The following is a 25,202-nucleotide window of genomic DNA, read 5'->3' as shown; positions in this document are numbered from 1 at the left end:
ACAAGCTTCTAGTATATCTGTCAGGGCAGCAAGGGGACATTCAGTGGCAGAAGCAAATTAATTCACAATCCCCAAACAGCCAGTGCAATGTCTGAGCAGATGTGTGCTGCGTTAGCAGCAGCAGCAGTGTTTATTTTTCAAGTACCAGAATCATGCCTGGTTATTTTATACATATACACAAAATTTGAACTGAATAATTGTGGGGGAGATGGGTAATGTGTAATTTAGTAAATTCTCCATCCCAGTTGGGGAATATGTGTGTGTGTGTGTGTGAAAGAGATCTCAGACTGCCCTTTTTTCTTCTTCTTCTTTTTTTTGAAACAAAAACATTTGATATAGTATAGATATTGTTTGGAGCTGAGGCCTCCAAGGCTGGGAGAGATGGCTCTCAGTATCCCAAAATCTGTAACCGCAGATGAGACGACAGTGAGTGTGTGTGTTACTGTGCAAGCTTGGAGCCTACCAAATGGTGGCTGTGGGTTTCAAATCTTGAGAGCCACCCTAAACTAGGAGGAGGCCTACTGGAGCTCATAAAAACATCGGGATATTTTTCCTTTCAGAAATTATATACAGTGGTACCTCGGTTTACGAACTTAATCCATTCTGGAGGTCTGTTCTTAAACTAAAACTGTTCTTAAATCGAGGAGCACTTAATGAGGCCTCCCGCCACCAGTGCCCTTCCACCGCTCGGATTCCATTCTTAGACCGAGGTAAAGTTCACAAACCAGGACACTACTTCCGGTTTTGTGGAGTTTGTAAACCTAATAGTTCTTAAACAGGGCTGTTCTTAAACCGAGGTACCACTGTATTAGCTAATGCAGCTCCCAGCAACAAGGTCCATAAGTTCTTCCTGCTGTAGGAGCTGTGGCTGGAAATTTAAGAGGGTTGAAAGCTTGAGCCAGTTTCTATGGATTGTCTAAATAATTTTCATAAGCGCAAAGTATGTTTCTATCTGCATCTTGTGGATAGATTGGTATATGTGAGGTGGTGGACAAAATGCCTATCATAAGACCACTGCAAGGAAATAGTTGGTTTGGATTGCACAATCCTGAAACTAATCAGAGTGCAAAAGGTCATAAATGTGTCAGAAGCTAAATTTATTGATTGATTGAAAAAACTTCTACACTGCTTAATAATTCAGAATTTTGAACCAGTACACAAAATTATAAAATCATATATGCAGTAATACAGTTTTCTCCATCTCCACAATGGCCAACATAATATACCAACCAATATCAATGATAATGATTATTATTGATTTATTATTTATACCCCGCCCATCCGGCTGGGTTTCCCCAGCTACTCTGGGTGGCTCCCAAAATAATAATAATAATAATAATAATAATAATAATAATAATAATAATAATAATGTGATAAAACATCAAACATTAAAAACTTCCATAAACAGGGACTACTTGGGTGAATGGGAAAGGCTTCGGAATCTGCCGAAAACATATAGCAGTGATATGATACACCCAGAGGATAGCTCCTCAAAAACAGTAGGAATAAGCCCCAAATAAAGAAGGTTTCCCAAATAAAAATGAGCCATCATTGCTTGAAAGTGAAGAACCTGAAAGCTGGATCACATGATCTCTCTGAAATTCCACAGAGGTATTCTGTGAAAAGGAAGGATTTCCCATTCCCTGATGTCCTTCTAGCTGCAAGGTAGAATGAAGGGACTGTGAGCGAATCATAGCTTAAGGCCTCCCACTTTGATACCTTCCAGTAACTTCTCCATTCATTACTGCTAAGGAAAATGGACTGTCCTTAGAGATAGATATTTTACAATCTTAATTAAACAGCTAGATTTTTTTGGTAAGGATGCTCAGACACCTCTATAATGAATCACAGATGGCATAACAGCAAAGTCACACTGCCATCCTCCTTGCACTTCAAAGCCAGTGCTGGTCCAATTTATGTGTGCTGCTTGCGCCCCCTTGTGCTTAATTAGAACAATCTGAGTGCTCAGATTTCCTTGGTTATAGATGATGAGCGCAAGAGGCTGCCTTAGCTCAACGTGGACTGTACTAGCCAGCAGCAACTCTCCAGGGTTTCACAGATAGAGAGGAGCCTTTCCTAGCCGTATCTTAAGATGCTAAGGATTGGACTTGGGAGCTTTTGTATGAAAAGCATGTGCAACAGCCCTTCCCCAGTCGCTGCTTTTGCCACATTACTCATGCCCAGTATTGAGAGGTGTGTTTGCTTGTATGTCTGTTTGAAACAAGCAGTTATGCTAAGGTGTACCGTGAGCTGGAGCAGACCATCCGTGCAGCCGATGCGCAAGAAGACCTACGGTGGTTCCGCAACACTAGTGGCCCAGGAATGCCCATGAACTGGCCTCAGGTAGAGGTAAGAAACTGTCCTCTTACGCCGAAACCAGGGGTGGCTGCAATTCTGTAGCTCAGTATAATCTACACCAGGGTTTCCCAAACTTGGGTCTCTAGCTGTTTTTGGACTGCAATTCCCATCATCCCTGACCAGTGGTCCTGCTAGCTAGGGATGATGGGAGTTGTAGTCCAACAACAGCTGGAGACCCAAGTTTGAGAAACCTTGGTCTACACTGACTAGAAGAATCTTTCTAGGATTTCAAACAGAGTTGTCTCCCATGCCTACCTGGAGATGCAGTTGATTGAATTTGGGACCTTCTGCATGCAAACAGGTTCTCTACCACTGTGACCCTTCGCTTTATGTCGGGTAGGCTGTAGCCTACAGATTCAACAGCTGCTAGTCTCAGTGGGTCTCTTGAGCTTTGATATTCAGAGAAGCAATTTGCCACCGAATGCTAGCTGCTGAGGAGCAAGAGCAGGAGAGGACTACTGCCTATGTGCCCTGTTTTTTGGATTCCCAGAGGCACCCAGTGGGCCACTGTGGCAGAAAGGAAGGCAAGATGAAATAGGCCTTTGGTCTGATCCAGCAGGGCCCTTCTTATGATTAGAACTGGGGGTTAGGAGAGCAGTGCGACGCTGTTAAGAATTCAATGGTACATTTCCTTGGCTGCAGGAGTGGAACCCAGATGCAGCAGCACAACCAGTAGCAAGGAAAGAGAAACCTCCCAAAAAGAATGAAACAAGCAACGCATCCAATGCCAGTGGGGGTGGGGAGGCAGTAGCACAAGCTGGGGACCGCGGCAGGTGAGTATGCCAAGAATCCTGGGAACTGGAGGCCATTGAGTCCCACTGTGGTTAGCCATCTCCAGGGGCTTTGTGCTATCGGTTCTCATGGTGCCCTATTGCATTGCCAGCGTGAGCAGCTATGAACGTAGCCAAGCCTACGCTGCCGAGTGGTCAGACGATGAGGGCGGCAACACCTACAACTCCAGCGAAGCCAATGGTGGTGGCAACTCCTTTGAGGAAGAGCCAGCTGCGAAAGGCGTGCGTGTACGAGCTCTGTATGACTATGATGGGCAGGAGCAGGACGAGCTGAGTTTCAAAGCAGGTATGTCTTAAGATTTGCTAAGTGGTGATGGCTGAGATGAACAGATGGCAGATTGCTGCCTGGGCTAGTGCTGTCTCACGGATACTGGCCACAACCTCCTTGTTGTCTATATACTCTGGTAACCTCAAGGTTAGATTACTGCAGTGCGTTATACATAGGGCTGCCTCAGAAGACTGTTCAGAAACTTCAGCTATTGCAAAATTTAGTGACCAGGTTGCTCATTGAACAAGACAGGTTGATCATATTACACCGATCCTGGTCTAACTGCACTGGCTACCAATTAGTTTCCAGGCCCAATTCCAAGTGCTGGTTTTGACCTATAAAGCCTTAAACGGCTCAGGGCCGCCTCTTTCCATATGAACCTACCTGGACCCTGAGATCATCTTCTGAAGCCCTCCTTCGTGTGCCTCCTCCTTGAGAGGTCCAGAGGCTGGCAATACGAGAACGGGCCTTCTCTGCAGTGGAGCCCCATCTTTGGAATGCTCTCCCCAGGGAAGTTCACCTGGCTCCTCCATTATACACCTTTAGGCACCATGCAAAACCCTTCCTCTCTATTCTGTGTTTTTATATCGTTATTTTATCCTGTGAACCGCCCTGAGACCTGCAGGTATAGGGCGGTATGCAAATTTAATTGATGGTGGTGGTGTAGATGTTCCTGCAGCCTGTACATATGTGCTCTCAGAGGTGCTGCCAGGTTTGCGAGGACTCCAGACAAGACACTTTCTGTAGGGTCTCCATTTCCCCGACCTTTCATACCACCACCTGTTACCTTGGTTACCCCTCCCTGACACTGCTGTTCCCCTTTTTGTGTTTGGTGCGTGATGCCATTTGTACCTAATATTTTAATGTAAAACAGCCTTGTGAGACTGAGGGCTTATTCACACTACCTTTTGTGCTGCACTTCCTAAGCACGGGTCCAGGATTTCTAGGTCTGTCTCTCCGGGGGGGGGGGTGCATGCGCACGTGGACACATGCCTGCCCCACTGCTTTCCCCAGGAAAACTTGCTGTCAACCCTGAATTGGAACAAATGGCAATTGGGTTTTCCATGGATTGCAAATTGTTCCAATTCAGCATTAAAACACAAGTTTTCCCAGCAAAAGCGGTGAGACTCACAAACTACTCTAACACAGACCTAGAAATCCTGGACCTGTGCTTAGAAAAGCACAACACAAAACAAAATGTTTCTCCCTGCGCAGAATTAAGGTAAAGGGACCCCTGACCATTAGGTCCAGTCGTGACCGACTCTGGGGTTGCGGCGCTCATCTCGCTTTATTGGCAGAGGGAACCGGCGTACAGCTTCGGGGTCATGTGGCCAGCATGACTAAGCTGCTTCTGGCGAACCAGAACAGTACATGGAAACGCCATTTACCTTCCCGCCAGAGCGGTACCTATTTATCTACTTGCACTTTGAGGTGTTTTCGAACTGCTAGGTTGGCAGGAGCAGGGACCGAGCAACAGGAGCTCACTCCGTCATGGGGATTCGAACCGCCGACCTTCTGATCAGCAAGTCCTAGGCTCTGTGGTTTAACCCACAGCGCCACCTGCGTCCCCTGTGCAGAATTGCACAAGGTTAAATATATGCTGAAAGCAGCTGAGATGAGAGATTTGGAGCAGAAAAGTGGACAGTTGGGAAAGCACCCCTGTCCTTTGGTGCCATTTGCCCTTTACTGCGATAAATTGACAAGGAGCCGCCAATTTCAAATTTGTTCTTCTCCTTCTTCTAGGTGATGAATTAACCAAATTAGGTGAAGAAGATGAACAAGGCTGGTGCCAAGGGCGTCTGGACAACGGGCAACTGGGTCTTTATCCAGCTAACTACGTGGAGTCTATCTAGTTTTATCGTGTTCTCCTCACTGCTGTCAGAAAAACAAACCAACCCGCTGTCATCGCCTATCTCTCTATTCCAGCCAAGTAGCCATCTTGCCGTCCCGTCACCCACGCAGCACAGTTAGAAATATCCAAACATATTTTCCGACCGATCTTATTTTTTTAATAGACATTTCTGAAGAGTATTTTGTGATGGCTTTAATCTTTTTATTTTCTTCCTTTCTGTTTGAGATAATGAGATACGAAAAGGTCGACACTGTCTCTGGAGGGCTTCCTTAATAAGTGAAAGTCAGGACCTCAAGCCCTTAAAACCTGACCAACAAGGCTTCTGATTGGTTGGTTTTTAAGGTTAATGTATTTGTGATCTACTGTACCCTGCAATTGGCCTGAAAAGTTAAATCCACTTCACCCTCTCTGAATAGATTGAACAAGTAAAAAATAGAGAGGATTTGTTATTTGATTTGTTATTCCTGTCCATTTCCCTTCTGCGTTTTCTTTCTTGCCTATTCCCGTTTTGAAAAGCAACAAGACAACTGTCTTCTGCAAAAAGCCTCAGTCAGTGTTCTTGCACAGTAATATTCTACTAGTCAACTGATCATCCTGAGCCATTGCATTTGCTGAAGTTATTGTATGCATATGCTATTTAAATCAAAGGGTTCACCACGCAGAGCCCCAAGACCCCATTTCCCCCATATATTTGGAGCATGATAAGGCTTCTCCTTCTGCTGACTGGAGACATACTGAAACTTTGAGCTCAAGATGGACACCCTATGCAAATAATTCAAGTGTCCCTCACTTGCTCCTTTCTCCCAGTTTCTTTTACTGAACTTGGGCTCCATTATTGGGAACCTGATCAGTTAGTGGTGGAGCAAGTGCATCCCTTTAATTCAAAAACAACACAGATTTCTGTGCTGTTTCCATTCTGAGAGGTATCTATTGAAGCAGGAAAAACAATGAGATGCAAACCTGTTGAAGCTAATTTAGGCTGCCTGTATAATCAGACAGACCACCAGGCACTCTTTGACAGATAAATTCATTGTTGTGATATGGTCCGAAAACCTTGCTTGAAAGTGATGATTTGCCACAGTTTTCATTCTTAAACAAGATTGCCCTTTCAGTTTCTACAGGATGCCTTTGGAAACATATACTTGATTGGAATCCAAGCCTTTAGCTATGGAGAATATAACAACAACTGCCCAGATGTTGACTGGAAATTTCATAGTGTGAACAGAGTTAAGTTCGCCAAAGTGAGGTAGGAGGCTGTATCTCTGTATCAACTGGGGCGGGAAAACCTACGTAATTAATGATTAAGGAAACAGGAAGTTGTCAATGTGATGTCATGCAACATATGACGTAGAAGGCGTTCAGCAGATGAGATGTGTGGCTAGTAATAGATGCCAATGCTGGTGCCAGGAGGAAGTATCCTTAAAGTATTGGAAAGTCCAGTTGGATTTCTGTGCACATTGTGATATTAGCAGCAATTGTGTCTGATTTTGTGCATTGATTTTGAACAGTTTGGAGCCATGGAAGCAGTCAGCTGACCCAAGGATAGCAGAAAAGATAACCAAGACTGCTGAGAAAGGTTTGTTCTAAAGTGAGGTGCTTTGTCCCTTTCTCAGGCAGTATAAGAAGACTGCTAAAAGGAATATTTGTGACTGAATCCCAGATAAAGCGCCAAATCCATGTTGAAGCTCCCTCCTGTTTGGAAAAAGTATTCATTCCACAGAAGTGGAAGGAAGGAGTTTGAGGGCTGGCCAGGATGTGTCAGCTGAAGTTCTGTGTTTCCTTCCTGGGCCTGAAGTTAGCACTTCAGCTCTTTGAGCTGAGGACAGTATGAATGGATGCCTAGAGTTTAGATTAAATGTAATCCCAAACACTTAAAGGTCCATGTCAGCGGTGAAAGTGTGTTCGGTTTGCTTCAGCCTCCAGAAGTATTCTGTGTTCATACTGGAAACGAGAAATTAGTTGGTTGGGATAGCTATGTACCTCATAGATTAAGGAAACTGGTAAGAAGTTAGCATGCTCCTAGACCAGGGGTGGAGAACGTGAGACCCAAGTACCAAGCCTTCCAGGCCTCTCTGTCTGTCCCTCAGAACTCTCCTCAGGCCACACACCCTCCCTGGCCCTGCTTTGCACTTGAGTAGTTTTCCCTGGCTGGAGTGTGCTCTTGAACTCTGATAGTGTCTCCTGCTTATCAATATGGAGAATAAAATTGGTGTGCATAGAAACTAGCCTACTGTACAAAGGTAAACTCTACATTTGTCACTCCGCCCACTTTTACCTGTGGCATGCGACCCTCGGAAAGTTGTCCAGAAAGAATGCAGACTGCAGGCACGAACAGGTTCCCCACCTGCATTCTAGATCAAAGGGAAGTGACATTTCCCTACCTTTCCCCATCCAAATCCCTCACAGTTGGCACAAGAGAACCACCTATCTAGAGCTGAAGAAGCTATCATAGGAAAAATTAGCATAGGATGACAGTTTCTTTCAGTCATTGCTCTGTTTGGCCAAAGATATCATTGAACTGGGATCTAAACTTGTTTATGATTCAGGAACCATTCTGTGCCAGTAAATGAGGATCCTTCATTATTTTTAAGTTCTCTAGCATGCTTAATAAGTTGAATCTTCTAGCAAGCCTTTGTCCTGTCTGAGAACATGAGTTTGAGCCCTACAAGGATCACTAAAGAAACAATATATTTTGTACCACCTAGATATTGGTTAACTGACTTTGGATGTATCCCTGCAAGCATAGGTGAGGCCACCATTTCTCTATAGGTGATTTGGTGTAAAATTCATCACTAGAAAGTCACATAGTAGATCCAAGCATTTCAGTGGAAATGTCTCCAATCAGAGTAACTAATTTCTGGTATTCAATGGGAAAAAATTATTGGATGGAAGATGCTTTTTGTTAATTACAACATTATTGTGAACCACCCTGACATCTTTTGATGAAGGGTGGTACATAAAACAAATAATAATACTTATGTTTCTTTATGCACTAAATGCTGACCTGAATCCACCATTCCCACATGAAGGATGAAGAAGCAAATGCCAGTTGGTTCCCTCCAGTGTAATCATTCCATGAATGGAATGAACTTTTGTACTTGGAAAGGAAGTTGCACACAGAGGAGTCCTTCTGCAAACAGAGCTATTCACAAAGTGATTGTGTGTGATGCAATATAAATAGGGAATTGATATGTTAAACATAATTACAACATCTGATCTAAAGGGAAGCAAAATTGTTGCTGGTGACATTTGTGGAAAAGTAGAATTAGATGAAATTAAGGGGGGGAGCAAATGTAATTTGATTATCTTTAAGAATATCCTTGTCCAAAAAAACTCAAATGTAAAGATATTCCTTCAAATCTGTTTACTCACAAATTGTTCAGTTGTTGATTTTTTTAAATAGCTCCGGTCAGATAGGCTTTTAAGAAGTTGCATTTTCTTCTCCAAAAGTTAGGAAGCTGAAATAATCACAATTTATTTCTGTATTCGTATCTTCTCAGGCTTCCTTACCTTGGCAAAATTCTTGCCCTTTACTCAAATACATGGGTTCCTTGCAGCCTTTTTTTCCATCCAAGAAACTAGAACAGCTAATGATAAGGTAGATTAGAGTGAAGTCTCAGCAGTCCTTTTCTCAATTTCTCTTCTCCATGGTAGCACAGTGTACATGGTGCATATCATCAATGCTGCACATCACCTGGGCTTGACCCAACTTTGGTTGACATATTTCAAACCAATGGAATCTGATGATTCCATCATCCAGCTACCTCCCATTGCCTAATTTGTTCATTTCGCATATCTCACCTCAGAGTGCTCTGCTTCTGTTTACCAGAAGGCTCCTTGTTTCATGTCTGCTTATAGTACACTTTTATTAACATTCCTCTTCCAAAGTGTGCTCGTCTACATTGGATTCATCCGGCTGGGGACCCACAGATGCTTATGGCTATTGTAGCTTAGCTAGTCTATATATGAGTCTTCAAATCTTTCCTTGAATGCCCCCAGTCATCCCCTTCCCCAAGTTTCTTTATATAGAGCCGCCATCCTTCCTCCTCCACTGCAACCTGTATATCTTACAAATTATTGGAGCCAGTGAACCAAGTGTTGTTTCTGAACAAAACATGCTGCATACTGGATAACATAGAAAATATTTTTCCGACCTTCAACTTTTGTTTTGTTTTGTTAGGTTAAGAAAAACTTTGAGGAATGCTGTTGTCTCAGCAATGCACCTGGTTTTTTTTTGTACATTGATTGTGTAATTTAAAACAAAAAGGTATATATATATATAATAAATATATATATATATATATTGTGACTGTATTACTGTGTATACAAAAATGATAACTGATCTATGTAAATGTTATATGGATTTTAATTCTTGTTTGATTCTCGTACTCTTTAACATCTCCTGATGTAGATGTAGCTGTCATGTTTACAAGATGAGCTTCATGCTGAGGTTGATCAGGTCACTGGGGTGGAAGGTGAACAAGGAGTAGTTCTGACTCCTAGATTAGTGACTAGCTGATGCTGCACTTCCAACTTAAATTAGATTTCACTCCAAGTTCAAACTCAAGACTTAATTTGAACTCCAGCCCAAGCCTGATACTAAGAGCAAGCCACTGACTTGCACCCCATCTGACAGCTGGATAATATGGCTCACGGTTTGACAAAGTTCTGCTTTCTTTTTGTTATGCTCAGAAAGTTCTGAATATACCCCATTCTTGTTCCAACAGGTAAAGCTGATCTTTGGTGAGGGTAGCAGCAGTTTTCACATGAGGCACTATTCCCTAAGTTGTCTCACTCTGCATAGAAAGCATTGCATTTGGACATCCCTGACTGCTGAGCGGGAATCAGAAGATGCAAATGGGGAAAACCAATGGATGTGCTTTGCTAATGGCAGAGGATGAGGAAGAGTTAATGAAAGCCTTGATTCTGGCGCGAGTTAAGCCTCTGCTGCCACATCCCTGCACCATCACCCCCAAGGTATCAAAAAATAATGCTAGCATGACCTAGGAGCCCTCACCCCAGTTCTTAGAGAGAAGAAAGCAGAGATTTGCTTGTTAAGAGAGCCATTTACTGACACTGGAAGGACTGATTCTCATGCCCATCTCTGGAACGGTAGCTGTACTAGTTCAGAGGCCGCCAGTGGCACACATAGAGGCAGATGGATAAAGGCAGGCGCATGCAGAATTCTCTGTGCATTAACTTTTAGCATGCCAACCTCTTGGGAGTAGCTTTTTCAGCACTTTCAACAGCACCCTAAAAGTCAATGCAATTCTTTGCAAACCCTTAGCCTTCACATGCCTATGTCCTTGTAATGAAACGAGGTGCCCGAATCACAGTCTGCCTAGTGGCTACCCTCCTGGAAGTGCTCTTGAGAATCAGCAGTAAGGTTTCTGTAATTGTTGTGTGGGCCAAGGGCCACATAGTGAATTCTGGATCCGAAGAAAAGCTATCGTCCCTTTGTCTACTCCAGGGGCTGTCAACCTGGTCCCTACTGCCCACTAGTGGGCATTTCAGGATTCTAGGGGGGTGGTAGGGGGTTCTATGGTACAAGCTGACTTCCATCGAGCACTGGTGGGTGGTAAGGAAATTTTACCATCAAGAAAGATGTATTAGTGGGTGGTAGGTATAAAAAGATTGACTATCCCTGGTCTACTCCTTCTGATTAAAGCCCTGGGGGACTGGGGGAGATTGTTACTGTCAGCAAAGCTACATACTAACAGATGGAGAGTAATGTATCTGTGTCATGCCAGTCTGCCTCTTCTTCCATAAAGAGCAAAAACTATACTTAAGAAAAACAATAATAAAAGGATTATTTTATTCATGCACAGTGTGTTTAGCTTTGTTGCTGTGGGCAGAGATTCTAGGGAGGGATCAGGTTTTATGACACAGGAAACGGAAACTCAACTTGGGTTGACAACATGCAACAGAAAATAGTGCTCCTGTGCCTTTAACAGATACCTCTAGCAGGAATTCAGCAGGTGCAGTTGGGTTCCTCAAGTGCTGTAGTGATGGGCAAAACTGTATCTGCTGTTAAAGGTACAGGAGCCCTTTATCACATGCGGATTTCACAGCTGCATTAACTGACAGAGCACATTAGGCAATCTGAGTTGTTTTTAACATTTTATTTTTTGAGCACTTATTTTCCAGGAAGCAACTATTCCCTAGTGATGTCTTTCCTCAGCACTGTGCTACAGCCAGGTATTTACACTCTCAACAGGTACTGTACGTCCTTAGGACCCATAGTTCGCATATGAATAGATGCATATCCTCAAGAAGCAACAACCGCCTTGCACACTCTAATATAAATCTCTCATCACCACCAACCTCTTCTGCTCGAAGCATCATAATTTATTGCAGTGTGGGGAGGAAAAAAGGTGCTTTTTGTTATGCCACACAATAGCCACACAGTTCCATTTTCTTTAAGCGTTTATCATAATTGCCTGCAGCTATTTTATTTGCCAGATGCTTGCTTGCTGTCTTCCCATTATGCACTGCAAGGATGTGGTTGACTCTCCCAATCTGTACATTTCCATTTTACAAACGGCAGTAGCATCTATATTGTATACCTCCACTATAAAGAAATTAAGCATGGCATTCAACTAAGATGCAATAGGCCCATTGAAATGAATAAACATGGCTGTGTTCAATCCATTAATTTTAGTGGGACTTCTCTGAATCAAAATAGTTGAATAATACCCAAAACGGGCAAATTTGATTGTGTTTTTTCTATAAAAGGATCCCACCTGCTAATCACATATTAATTTGTCCGCAAACCAAGGAAAAAGCAGTTGCATAACAGCTATTGGAAATGGGTTTTTAAGTATGTATTTTTTATATGGGTTAGTAATTTCATAAGGACCTTTGTCTCTAAATCCTCCATTTAAGCTATGAGCTGTTAAGAAAACAAATGTAAAAGAAAATCATTTTGAACACAAATTAGTCAAAGGTTGAACAAAATGCACATTAAAGATCATAGGAGTAGTGGAAAGCTGCATCCTGGATTTTGCAAAGTAGGGTCAAAACAATTTACAGAGAGCTACACTGACAAGGGAGTAGGGATGGGCAACCCAGACTCTTAGACTCATCCCCCAAAATGATTCTTTGACAAGCCCCATTACTCACCTACTATTGTGTCTCAGCGACTGACAGTTGTGAGAGAGTCACTCAGCATCCTTCAGGGCCAACTCATACTGACCTCTGCTCTATAGTGAATTGAATTAACTCGTCCTGTTCTGAAAACCTGAATAGCAAACTCTGAGACAACTATAGGAGGCTACTGCTAAAATGAAGACTTGTCCCCTTCACCCAAGCCCATCGAAAATTAAGGTGGGTTTGCTGTGTCTCAAACCCATGTGAAGAGAATTCTGTTAATGAAATGACTGGGCTAACTCTGAGATGAATTAGCAAGGGAGCAACTTGACCTTTTTTAATTGCTGTCTGTTGTGCAGCTCTTAAAAGGCACAGGAGCCCCTCCAGAAAGGAGGATGACAACTGCAACAATTTGGTTAGGCAGTTTCAGATAACATTTGGCAAAGAATTGGTCTTGCACCTTGAGAAGGCACTTAACTTCAGATTCAAAGACTGTCTACACAAAGTAATAATTTGCACTAATATTCTGAACGCACACACACAAAGGTAATTTAAGCTACTATGCATTATTCAGTACAGTAAACAGATTCCCTTGTACCCATTCTGGCTATTTATTACACAAGTCTCAATGTTGTGCTTGTTTCATGGTATTAAGAGGAACTTCAGTCTTCTATTCTTTGGTTGCCCGGACAGATTTTTTTCAACAAGGCCTGGTGATTTTGCCAGGATGTCTGCAAGTAAAACAGAAGAACAGAAGGACCACACACATGCAACTATTCCCCCACATCCTCTCAATTTGCAGTGTGAGGTAAATAATGTGCATGGCACATCCTTCTTTGCCTTGCTGTTGTCCATCCATCCGAGTTACAAAGTGCACACAGTTGGCTTAATTTGGCACAGGCAATTTTGCAGGCAGGGAACTGAGAGCATCTGAGTGACAAGAGAGTGATTCATGGAAAGCCACCCTGTGAGACTGGGAGGTGCTCTCTAATTCCCAGCATTAGCTACTGAACCGCAACAACAACAAAAACCCAGCATCATATTTTCAGAAAGTCAACAGCAAAGGCACTAGGGCTTTGTCCGTTCTTGGGATGGTTGCCATCCCCCAGGGATCAGCATCACACCACCTTATATGATTGCCAGCAGCACCATGAGAGCCTAGTGGTGGCACTGCTTTTCTCAGATTTACCCAAATGCTAAGCCAGTTGGCCCCTGTAAGCATGCAGGTGCCAGAGTGTTCTAGTCTTGGGTCAGCATGAGCTCTGCCAGAAAAGGACTGTACACGATCCTATTGTCTTTCCTCTCAAGCCAGGCTCATTCACACACTGAGAATGGGTGACTCTGTCCTTCTCCTAACAATACCCCAAACAGTCACCATTCTTATTCATTGACTATATGAGAAAGTGGCTGGTCCATTAATACCAAACTTGGGTAGGCTTTCTGAGCAGTTCCCTTGAGCTAGGCTCATACTCTCTTCTTAATCATAGACCCTATATAGTATTGCCAGCCAGATTCTAAACCGTTGCTTACATCATGCCTCTTATACTGAAGATTACCCCTTGCTTGTATCAATATAAAACTCCATATCTCCAATATCAAATCCCAAGCCGTTGTGCCATTAGTAAAAATGGGGGGGGGGGGTGTCATGAGCAAATCACTCAGATTGTTGTCTGTCCTCTGCCATAGCAATTTCCTTGTCTCATAATAATTTTTGCTTTCTGCTTCATAAGCGGACAGCAAAGGAAGATCAGAGGGTATTGGGGCATTCAGACAACTCAGAAGTTTGCACTGCAGCATGACAGAATATGGAACAATACAGCACTGATGATTAGGCTATGAGGTCCTTCCCAAATGCATTTATTGCAAGATCTGACTCGTTTATGAGCGACTTTGAGAGTTTTGCTCCCTAGTTTGCATTTAGCAAAATTGCAAAAAACAAACAAACCCCCCTTTGCTTTTACGCCTACCATATTCTACCAATGACTTCACTGGAAAGGAAGCAACATCTGCTGGTTAGAATCAAGTCTCTCTCTACTGTTACCCTTCCTCCTCCTCTTGACTTCCCATAAGCATGCAGCTGGATATGTAGAGAGAATATGTTTAGATAAATGTACAGAAAGGAAAAATTTCCTATATGCAAACCTGTGAACCTCCAAATGAAGCATACATACTTCATACATTTCACAGCAGTTACTTCTCTTTGCTGTTTTACTTTGACAATAATAGTTTATTTGTTTCCTTGTTCTCAAGTAACAAACAGGGGTCTCATGATTATTTGGAAGTTCAGCAGACGAATCCAATGGGCTCCTGCCTCTTGTCCAACCCCTGACTTCATCTGCATTTAAAAATTGTTATATTGCAGAGGTTAAGGGGTACCACGCTTCCAGAAGTCCTCCAGCTCATAATGTAGTCAGTGTTTCTGAATTTGTTCTTCAGACAGGGTGTACAAACTGGTAGACCAGGCGTTGGGAGATGTCTGGTTTCCTGATGATCCCTTTCTTATAATATTGCCGGATGGAGCGACTCAGCTTGTCATAGTTCATAGCAGGCCGGTTCTTCCGGATTCCCCATAAACGAGCCACCTGGGCGGAATCTTCGATCTTGAATATACCTAGAAAGTAAATATGAGAAGCAGCAAGGCCAATTAAAGCATTTGTTTTCACCCAAATCTATTTACAATCTAACCGTAATCAACTCCCAGGCACTGTAACAATATTTTGAACCGGAAGAGTGTCTAATTGAAAATATAGTTTGTTTAACAGACAGCCATTAACATCAGGCTGTAGTAACGGAAGCAAAACTCTGTTGGTGTGGTTGAGAGACCCACGTCTTTTGGCACCTACCCCCCTGGAGGATTTCTGCCCCAGCTGGTCATTATAAGAACTTGACAGAATTCCATTTTGAGCTCCTTATGACATGTAAGCAGGATATAAAAGAATCACTAATTAATAAATATTATTATTGTCAGCCCCATACCTCTCTAACTCTGGCTCCAGCTGCCACATCAGATGTTGGTCAGAGACTGATCTTGTAGCTGAGTTTGCATATTTCCTCCTCCCTCCCAATCTATTTATCTTTAGTGTCATATCTGTTTAGACTCTAAGCCCAAGTACAGGGCTGTCTTTTTCAGTGATGTTTGAGTGATATTGGAGGACTTTTTAGCTGAAGCATGGGATTCAAAAAAATACTTTTAAATAAATAAATAAGCAGCAGCAGAAAAGAAGTTTTCAATGACCTCATAAGCACCAAATACTGCAAGAGAGCTTCATGGGAATAGGTCACATATCACTTAAATATGGAGAGGCACAATAGTAACCTTACATATATGAATCATGAGCAATGGAGGTCAGAGTTTTCACGCCAATGGTTTAATATGCCTGGACATTAGAACCACCACCATAAAAATATCTCTGAGTTTATGATTGCATGAATGAAACCTGGAGATGAAGGCCTATGCTCCTAAGTCAGGAGGTGGCACTGAAATTTCAAGAAGGAATCAACAACACTCACCTTTTTCCTTATTAAGCCAGCGAATGAAGCGTCCATAGTTATGGGGTTTCAGAAGAAGCTCTTTCAGAAACTGCCACAGGTGAATGGGTTGGCCGGAGCAGGATGAGTCCACCTCACTGTCTGTCCAGTTCTCTTCACTTCCTATAGCAAGAGAGAACCAGACCCAGTTAATGATCAGAAAACCCAAATTACCATGGCCAGGAGGCAGATTAGACTGCTACAATGCACTTTGCACAGGGCTGCCTTTGAAAAACATACAGCAATTTCACCCAGTAGAGAATGTGGCAGTTAGGCCTGTGACTGGGGGTAATGGTTGGGAGCAAGTGACTCCTTTTGCAAGAACTACACTGGCTTCCTGTTTATTTCCATACTGAATTCAAAATGCTGATTGATACATTTAAAGCACTAAATGGCTTAGAATCAAGCAGACCAAATGATCACCTCCTTCCATATCAGCCTGTCTGCCCATAAATACCCACAGTAAAGGCTCTGCTTTCCATCCCACTAACATCTCAGCTACATTTAGCCGAGATACAAGAGAGAGCCTTCTCTGTTGTTGCACTGTTGAAAGATTCAGGACAGATGTTTAAAAGTACTTATTCACACAGCGCATAGTTAAACTATTTGACTTTTAGAAGACATCTAAAGGCAGTCCTGTATAGGGAAGTTTTTAATGTTTGATTTAAAGGTAAAGGTAGAGAGACCCCTGACCATTAGGTCCAATCGTGGCCGACTCTGGGGTTGCGGCACTCATCTTGCTTTACTGGCCGAGGGAGCCAGCGTACAGCTTCCGGGTCATGTGGCCAGCATGACTAAGCCGCTTCTGGTGAACCAGAGCAGTGCATGGAAACGCCGTTTACCTTCCTGCCAGAGCGGTACCTATTTATCTACTTGCACTTTGACATGCTTTTGAACTGCTAGGTTGGCAGGAGAATGTTTGATTTACTGTGTTTTAATTTGTTGGAAGCCACCCAGAGTGACTGGGGTAACCCAGTTAGATGGGCGGCGTATCTATCAATCAATCAATCAATCAATCAATCAATCAATCAATCAGGAGGCAGTGATGGCCGCTAACTTAGATGGCTTTGAAATAGGATTAGACAAATTTATAGAGGGGGTGTTTATTGATGGCTACAAGCCATGATGGCCAGGCTCTGCCTCAACAGTTGGAGGCAACAATGCTTCTGAATATAGTAAAACATCGGTTTCCGAATGTCTTGGCTGCCGAACGTTTTGGAAGCCGAACGCCGAAAACCTGGAAGTGAATGCTTTCATTTCCAAATGTGCACTTCCGAGGTGCATTTCTCAATTTTCCCCATTGAACTTTCTGACAGGCCTTTGATCCTCAGTTTTTTAACATTTTGGAAGCAGAACAGACTTCCGGAATGGATTACGTTTGAAAACCGAGGTTCCACTATACCAGTTGCTTCTGAAACTACAGAAAGGGAGAGGGCTCTTGTGCTCGAATCTATCTTGCTGGTTGCCCACAGACATCTGATCAGTCACTGTGAGAACAGGATGCTAAACTAATGGGCCACTGGCTGATCCGGCAGGCTCTTCTTACATCTACCTAGACTGTAGAACAGCCTTCCCTTCCTGGTGCCCTCTGGATACTTTGGCCTACAAGTCCCATCAGCTCCAGTCACCTGTTTGTAAGCTGCCTTGACATTTTCGTGGAAAGGTGGGGTACAACTATTTTAATTCTAATTTTTAAAATCACCCCAAAAGAATGGAAGTATACATTTCCTCTTTTTGCCCAACAGCAAGAAGACAACACAATAAGCAGAACACAAACTGGCATCTGCTACAAGTCATACTGCGATTCATTTGTATAGTGGCTAAAAACACCACTTGGTTTCCTGAACCTCTTTATCTGCACCCCAATCGCTTCCCAGCTGTTTCTACTCTCCTCCCCACACCATTCATTCATTCATTCATTCATTCATTTACTGCTTGCTTTGGTTACATGCAGAAAGGGTGAGCTCACCACAGTAATGCATCTCTCCAGGGGCAGCTTTCTCCTTCATCCAGGCAGCTGGGAAACAAGCACAAATGTCACAGGGTGGTCCAGTGGTCTGGCCATTGCACTCTGATGGGCCCCGTTTCCCCACACCTGAGGACCTCAAGGAAAGCACTTGCTCATAGATTTGGATGGAAGGAAAACCCCAGTTCCCTGCTGTGTGACAGGCCCATCCACCCTACATCATTTCCACTCTTGATTGCCTAACAGAGAAATAATTGAACCGAAAGACTTGCTGTTCCATCAGGCTGAATGCTGGCACAATTTCAGTAAACGTGGCCATAAGCCAATGGCATGAAAAGTTCCATCAACATAAATTATTTCCCTTCCCCTGTAAAGGCAGCATTGGTTTGCAGGAATAATTTCCCAGGTAGTAATAGGAGATTGCTAAGAATAATAAAAAAAAAGTTCTGCTTTTTAGCTGCAATATATATATATTTTTCCAGCTCAGTCTCTAGATACCTGACTTCCATATGTCCAGATGAGCATGCAGGACATCCCCACATGCTGGGGATCGCTGACGGAACTGCTCCTCAGACATGGCACACAGGTCCTTCCCACCCAGATCCTGGAATGATTTCCCAATCTGGGGGAGTCTGTATTGGTGTTCTGTCCACAAGATCCACTTCTGGACATTCCCTGGACTCCAATCTGCTGGGTCTATAAGAGAAACAAAGAGATATATTCCCCCCCAAAACCACAACAGTTTGTATTGTCTTAAGTATAATTCATCTACAAAGAAAATGCACAAAGCATTCTTGATGACCAGCATTAGCAGAGGAGAACTTCCCCTATGTTCTGGTTTGTCCACAACTCTCAAAGGTATATGTGTCAGGAAACTCCCTATGCTTGAAATGAAATTTATTCCGGACCTAACACATTTTGGAGTAAATCCTTCCTGTGGGACACTACTAATATGCCAATGACATAATAAGGAATTGAACCATGAGAATAAAATGTAAACACTTTCTCCGTGTCTCACACTGAAAGAATATGAAAAAAAATTATCATTCTGCTTTTTTTAAATAAAAAAAATCTACAAAAGCTCAAATTGCCTCATTTGCCAATGCATAGTGACAGAGAGTTCTTTATCCCATGCCTTCTGCTACAACTTTTGCTGTATGGTTTTTAAAAATCTCCAGCCAATAACTCTGATGCCAGTGTGTGATCTCCAAGCTGCCATTTTTCATGGTATAGCATTTGTTTATATCAGACAGAAACCCAGGCTACGTACACAGATGACTGTGCTTCCACTACCGGTTTGGGAAATTGCATACACATGTTAGCCACAGTCAATATCTATCCTGTTGCTTCTTACGAAACATTGCATTTTGATGCATTTTCTCCTAAACCACCTTTGATTCAAATTGAGAAAAAGAACGACAGTTCAAGATACAGGTAGGTAGCCGTGTTGGTCTGCCGTAGTCGAAACAAAATTTAAAAAATCCTTCCAGTAGCACCTTAGAGACCAACTAAGTTTGTTACTGGTATGAGCTTTTGTGTGCTTGCACACTTCTTCAGATACACTGAAACAGAAGTCCTAGACAGTTCAAGAGCCACTGGGATGGTAGAAGTAAAAAAAATAATCAGTACTGATAGTTGTAATGGTGCATTCATGTCATAATGTGTGCTACCAGCTGTGAAGTCTTTCCTTATAGCTCCAAGACAGCAGAAAACAAAATCAAATAAGTCTTCTGCAAGTCACTCAGGAGTTCTATGTGGGTGAACAACAATGCTAATTCCAGGGCAAGTGGGGAAGGTAGCAAGACACTGGTGCCTAGAATAACACACTCAGCAGATATGGGGCACAATATTCTGATAAACATTCTCACATCCATTCCCAGAGACTTCTCTGATCCTCCTCATACGGAGGAAGGGGACATTGACGAATCAAGGGAAAGGGAAAGGAAGGAATGCTGCTGCATAATAAGCCTGTGGCTTGATAAGGTCTTGAAGGACTTATCCCGAATGGTTAATGAATACAAACCCCATCCTGCTTCATATTTTCCCAGTTGACAGCACCCATTTCAGGAGACACAAAACTGTTGGACCAGCCCAGTATCTTTCCCCTTGGCCCCTGCCTTTTGAGTATGTAGAGCTTCACAGTGTGAAACTCCATTCTCCTCTGCAGCTAACTGTAATCAGAAGCATGGGTTATTCCCTGTTCTTTCCCTTAAAAAAAACCAAACCACAGAATCGAATGGGAAATGTGATACTGAATATTTTGCAGAATTTGGGGGGTTTGGGTGACAGAATATTTTAGATCACAAATTCTTAGTCTTTAGAATTTGACATCCGATGTCAAGGAGATAAAGAAGTGCACAACTTTTAGAAGACATGTGAAGGCAGTCCATTATTGGGAAGTTTTTAATATTTGACGCTTTTTATGTGCTGGAAGCTGCCCAGAGTGGCTGAGGAAGCCCAGGCAGATGGGTGGGGTGTTATTATTAATGGGATTTGCAACCACTGTATTCTGTTCTCTGTTTCATGGGCTAAAGGTCAACATTTGGCACTACAAAAGTCAATAGAGTTTTCACAGATTTCAGTTGGCTTTAGATGATTGAGATAAACCAATGATTAAACAGAGCGGGCCCCGCATAGGCCATTCTACACAATATCACATTTAGAATGCTTTCAGGCCCCCTTGTTACAGAGGTTGAAAGCAAGGAGGTAAGAAATCAGAGGCAGATTTAGGGAAGTGCGGCTGGTGCAACCGCAGGGGGCGCTGCAACTATGAAGTAAACCAGAAGGCAAGAGGCAGGGGGAGGGCACCAGTGAAATTTGAGACCCCCAAGGTCTGCCACTGAGGCAAGGGCCTATTCAATACATTCTCATGCCAACCCCAATGCAGTTTGACTCATGCCCATTGTGGCAACTCTATTCAATAGCCACATTGCACCATCAGCATATATGGTATCTTTCACAGGCAACATAAGCAGTGGCCTGAGACTAGCATGGGACCCGCCAATGTTAGGCAAGCAATATTGACTTCTGCCTACAAATTTGCATCATTGCATGGAAATTAACTCAGCAGCAGCAGCAGCAGCAGCCACACCATTGCCCTCTGCTGCATAAATATTTCCCCCTCGGTGGGCTAATAGGCCTTCCTAGCTAGGCCTCCCAAGCAGTAAAAGAAGAGGATGCTCTAGGCACTCACCTGCAGCGATATTGAGAAGCTTGCAAGCTGTTTCAATGTCCTTGAGCACTTCACCCACCACCATACTCTGCACTTGCTCCAGGGAGTGTTCTTCCAGGTGAAGACTGGCTTGGTAGTCCATATCAGGTGTAAGGCTCAAACCTTGACTGTCAATGATAGGGCACTGCTCAGGTTCTTTAGGTACTTCTGCCCTGCCGCCTTGGCTGCTGGGCTGCTGGCTTTCGGCCAGACCCTTTGGAACCCAGTTGCTGTCGTCTGGGTAGAGCATATCAAAGTACTGCAAGCAGAAGGTGGGTAGGGTTTGCTCGGGTGTGGCAGGAGGGCTAGGACTGTCAAGGGACCTCCAGCTCTGGCTGTCAGGGTCTTGGGCAACAGGCAGTTTCTCGAGACCAGAATACAGCAAAGGATCTTGAAGGGTGACCCGGCTGCGCGGCAGAGCAGTCAAACCTTGGTCAGCACTGCCCATCACTCTGCACAGGTTTGTCTCCAGATCTGTCATCAAAGAAAGGGAGAAGGAAGGAGGGGGGGCACAGAAACCCACACACCAGTTAGAAGGGATGGTTTGATAGTAATTTCTGCATTTCTGCCCAGTGATCAGGCACAATGGAGGAGAGCTAAGCCTGTTAACAGTAAAGAAACCACCAAAGAGTCACTCTGTGGCCAAAGAGACCTCTAGATGAAAATAGGTTAAATAGCTCTTCATGAGCCCAGGCAACTTCTCTTCTGGGTCATTTGGCAATAAGAGGGCAGGGGAAGGAATCCTGTCAGTAAGGGCAAAGGGATAATCAAATGCAGAAGAGAGAGTTGCCCATGGTCAGGATCAGATAATATCTTTATGGTGAGCAACAGCAAATCTCTTTCTACTTTCCTGAGGGTGAGAAAGGAGGAGGGACCAAAACCTTTAACATGCCGAACCCATCAAAGGGAACTTGTCAACACACGACCAAAAAAATCACAGATGGGCTCAAACCACATTCAGTGCTGGAGTTTGAAAGTTCAGTCTGGTGTTTTATTTTGTTTTTTGGTATGATAAACTTGCGTCTGTATTCCTGTTTGTCATCCTTAGTCTGCACGTTGCCTCTCAAAGAAGCACCTTGGTTGCAGAGCCAGGTTATTTCTATGTATTCAGATCTACTCCAATGGTGAGACTTCCTTACAGTTTGTATGCTTGCTTGCTTGCTTGTTTATTTCATAAAATTTATAGACTGCTTGATTGTTAAGAAGAAAAAGCCCTCAAAGCAGTTTACAAAGGATAAAACAGTAAAATCAAGAAACAATTGCAATCCTACTTTAAAACATACAAAAAATTAAAGAACTAAAACAGATCAAAATTACCTCAACTTTCTAAGAATCTCAATAGTTTATTCACTGGTGTGTGCGTTTAAAAGAGAAATCAGATATGATCATGTGAAATGCTATTGACACAGGGGCTGGGGCATGCCCGTGTTACTCTGTGAACCTTTACATGTTTAGGGGTCAAAACAAAATCTGTGGTGTCTATTTCACCCAGATGAAGGGAAACTCCTGCTTATGTGAATATTTACACATCTTAAATTGCCCAGCAACTAGAACTGTGGCTAAACTAACATTTTAAAATGCCATTGGGGTGTAATGCACAGCTGACAGCCCTGCAAGCAAAGGCCGGATGCTCACATGCTACAGAGACTAGCATCTCATACTGTCTTCTTCTGGCCAGGTGTTCTTTCTGCAGTTTTAATGTCAGAATGAAATGGAAGGTCAGTATGTCAGGGGAGGTCCTCAAACAGCTACTTTTGAACTACTGTTTTCAGAAAATTCTATCTATCCCAGGTGAGATATCAGAATAAAGCCCATTGGGATTATTTGAGAATCATTATTTGTTTGCACTGCTATGCAGACAACAACTTGCTTGCTCCCTGTGATATGCTGCTTTTTCTTCTAAGATTAAAGGGCCCAGGTATGGACCACACACACTCCAGTTCTCAATAGCTTCTCTCCTATTCCCTTCATAAAGCATAGTGAGATATTGAAACATTCTGTTTTCTTTTTAAAAATCACTCCAGTCAGCCACACTCAAGCAGAAGTGTACATAAAAGAAGAGCACTTCTTTGTGGTGTTACGTTACTGGACACATGTGTGCATGCAGAGATAACATCAAGGCTGAGGGATATTTATGTGCAGGAGTTAATTGGGCATCAGTGGGGTATCCAAAATGTACACAAATGTAATAGAAAAGACACTGTAAAGGCAACATACCTTGATAAAAGATTGTGGCTGTTGAGTGTGAACTCACACATTTGCCCTAGTTTGTTGCAATGTCTTCTTGTGCAGAGCAAAAACTAGGGTCAAATCCATACCATACATTTAAAGCACTCTTATACCACTTTAACAGTCAAGGCTTTCCCCCAAGGAATCCTGGCAACTGCAGTTTGCAAACGGTGCAGGTCTACCACAGGTCCCCTAACAACTCTCAGTGACTTCTTGGGAGGTTTGGCTTTTTGAAGACATTTTCCATCAAACTGGGAATAGGTGAGGTGGTATGAATCGAATGCATCATGCCATCAGAGCTTCCCCACCAGATTTTATTAATTCTCCACTTGCTGTGAAAAGTAGATTTGATTTTAAAAACAAAAACAAAACACCTGCTTGTTACAGAAAATAATGTTTTGGTATCTTATCAAGTATCAGGCGGGTAAGTTGAACACATTCAGAAGGCCAGAGTGGATGCACATAGGAGAACCTAGAGTTTGACTTTGAACCTAAACACACCTACCTGAAACAGGTTATTTATTTCCAAATAAACATGCACTAAGTTCCAAGAATCAAGGTTTCGGTGAGACAGCAGAATGGGCACCCCCACAGCCTCAGACATGGCTTAACAATGCTTATGAAGGTGGGCACAGGCAAATGTCATAGAAATATTAGAAGTACAGATCTGAGACTAGCTAAATGAACCAGAATAAAGATGGCAGCAGAGATAATGGAACCCAAATCTCTTAAATCTCAGTCACTGCAGTATCCACATTTGGCCTGGTACAATCTCCCTCAAAGAACTGTCCTATACACAACTTTGTCATGAACCCAGGATGACATCTGATGGGTTATTTATTCACAAACATTTCAGCCCTGAAATCATGATCTGAATGAACGTTCTTTTATTTTAATCTGAGCTTTGAAACATCACACCCATCTGTCTTTGGTACAGAGAGGCCTGGCCTCAACAGAGAAAGGGATGAGCCTTCTGAATTTCCATGGCAACCTTGGGAACTGTCACAAACCAAACAGAAAGCCTGGCTGTTCCCTGAGGCTTTAAAGGTGGGAGGGAAAAGAATCACTCTGAAATGAGAGTGTGGTTAAAAGGCTGCTGCTGTTGAGGCTAGGATATCCAAATGTGTCTGGAGTCTATAGCTTACAAGGCCTCTTCTTTTTATTGGTATCGCCACACAACCCTCCCCGTCCTCAAATTGTACTATACTCTCTGTCAAGGAACTCTAGAATTTTCATGTGGCATTTCAGAAATCGTGACTCAGTGCTAGTAAGAAGCACAGCAATGACCAAACCCAATCATACAGCAATGACCCTAACAAAAGTAGCATACATTTATTTTATTTGTTTGTATTCAAGCCAACAATGCGTATACAGTGGTACCTCGAGTTACATACGCTTCAGGTTACATACGCTTCAGGTTACAGACTCCGCTAACCCAGAAATATTACCTTGGGTTAATAACTTTGCTTCAGGATGAGAACAGAAATTGTGCTCCGGCAGTGCAGTGGCAGCAGGAGGCCCCATTAGCTGAAGTGGTGCTTCAGGTTAAGAACAGTTTCAGGTTAAGAACAGACCTCCAGAAAGAATTAAGTACTTAACCTGAGGTACCACTGTACTGCTTTTAATCTCTGTCATTTCTAGCAGCACACAGGACTGCTAAAAACGAGTAAAACATGAGTTCAAACTATTAAACCACAAATTTTCAACCACCACATGCCAACCAGAAACTATTATCAATTTCATGTCAGCAAAATAAGGATGAATGGCTTTATCGTTAGAGAGGTGGGAATATTGGTATGAGGAAGGGCACTGGTTCATTGCCTTCATGCCATGACTTATTTCGGTATAGCATTTTGGGCCACCTTTCAGGTTCCTGGGAATCACTGCTCACATTTTTTAAAAAAAGCAGC

The 25,202-nt window shown here is 43.0% G+C and overlaps 2 protein-coding genes across 8 annotated transcripts in view; one reads left to right on the top strand and one right to left on the bottom strand.

Moving 5' to 3' along the window:
- Positions 1–11,092, top strand: part of PACSIN1 (protein kinase C and casein kinase substrate in neurons 1) — a 70,938-nt gene extending 59,846 nt beyond the window's left edge. For 3 of the 5 annotated variants that reach the window (XM_083509240.1, XM_083509239.1, XM_083509238.1), the window contains 4 exons: positions 2,226–2,349; positions 3,001–3,131; positions 3,242–3,435; positions 5,161–11,092. In XM_083509240.1, coding sequence (XP_083365366.1) covers positions 2,226–2,349; positions 3,001–3,131; positions 3,242–3,435; positions 5,161–5,270 — 559 coding nt within the window. In that variant the 3' untranslated portion in view covers positions 5,271–11,092. The remainder of the gene's footprint in view (positions 1–2,225; positions 2,350–3,000; positions 3,132–3,241; positions 3,436–5,160) is intronic. The other 2 variants (XM_083509242.1, XM_083509241.1) reach the window with 2 other exon arrangements.
- Positions 11,093–11,372: 280 nt separating this feature from the next.
- SPDEF (SAM pointed domain containing ETS transcription factor) overlaps positions 11,373–25,202 on the bottom strand; it is a 30,466-nt gene continuing 16,636 nt past the window's right edge. For all 3 annotated transcript variants that reach the window (XM_083509258.1, XM_083509259.1, XM_083509257.1), the window contains exons 2-6: positions 21,046–21,537; positions 18,351–18,548; positions 17,856–17,903; positions 15,869–16,009; positions 11,373–14,969 (exon numbers count right to left, since the gene is read on the bottom strand). In XM_083509258.1, the coding sequence (XP_083365384.1) occupies positions 14,791–14,969; positions 15,869–16,009; positions 17,856–17,903; positions 18,351–18,548; positions 21,046–21,511 (1,032 nt within the window). In that variant the 5' untranslated portion in view covers positions 21,512–21,537 and the 3' untranslated portion in view covers positions 11,373–14,790. The remainder of the gene's footprint in view (positions 14,970–15,868; positions 16,010–17,855; positions 17,904–18,350; positions 18,549–21,045; positions 21,538–25,202) is intronic.

Source organism: Podarcis liolepis (assembly GCF_965112155.1).
Source record: "Podarcis liolepis genome assembly, chromosome: 6".
Lineage (NCBI taxonomy): Eukaryota > Metazoa > Chordata > Lepidosauria > Squamata > Lacertidae > Podarcis > Podarcis liolepis.
This window is presented reverse-complemented; position numbering and strand designations above follow the sequence as displayed.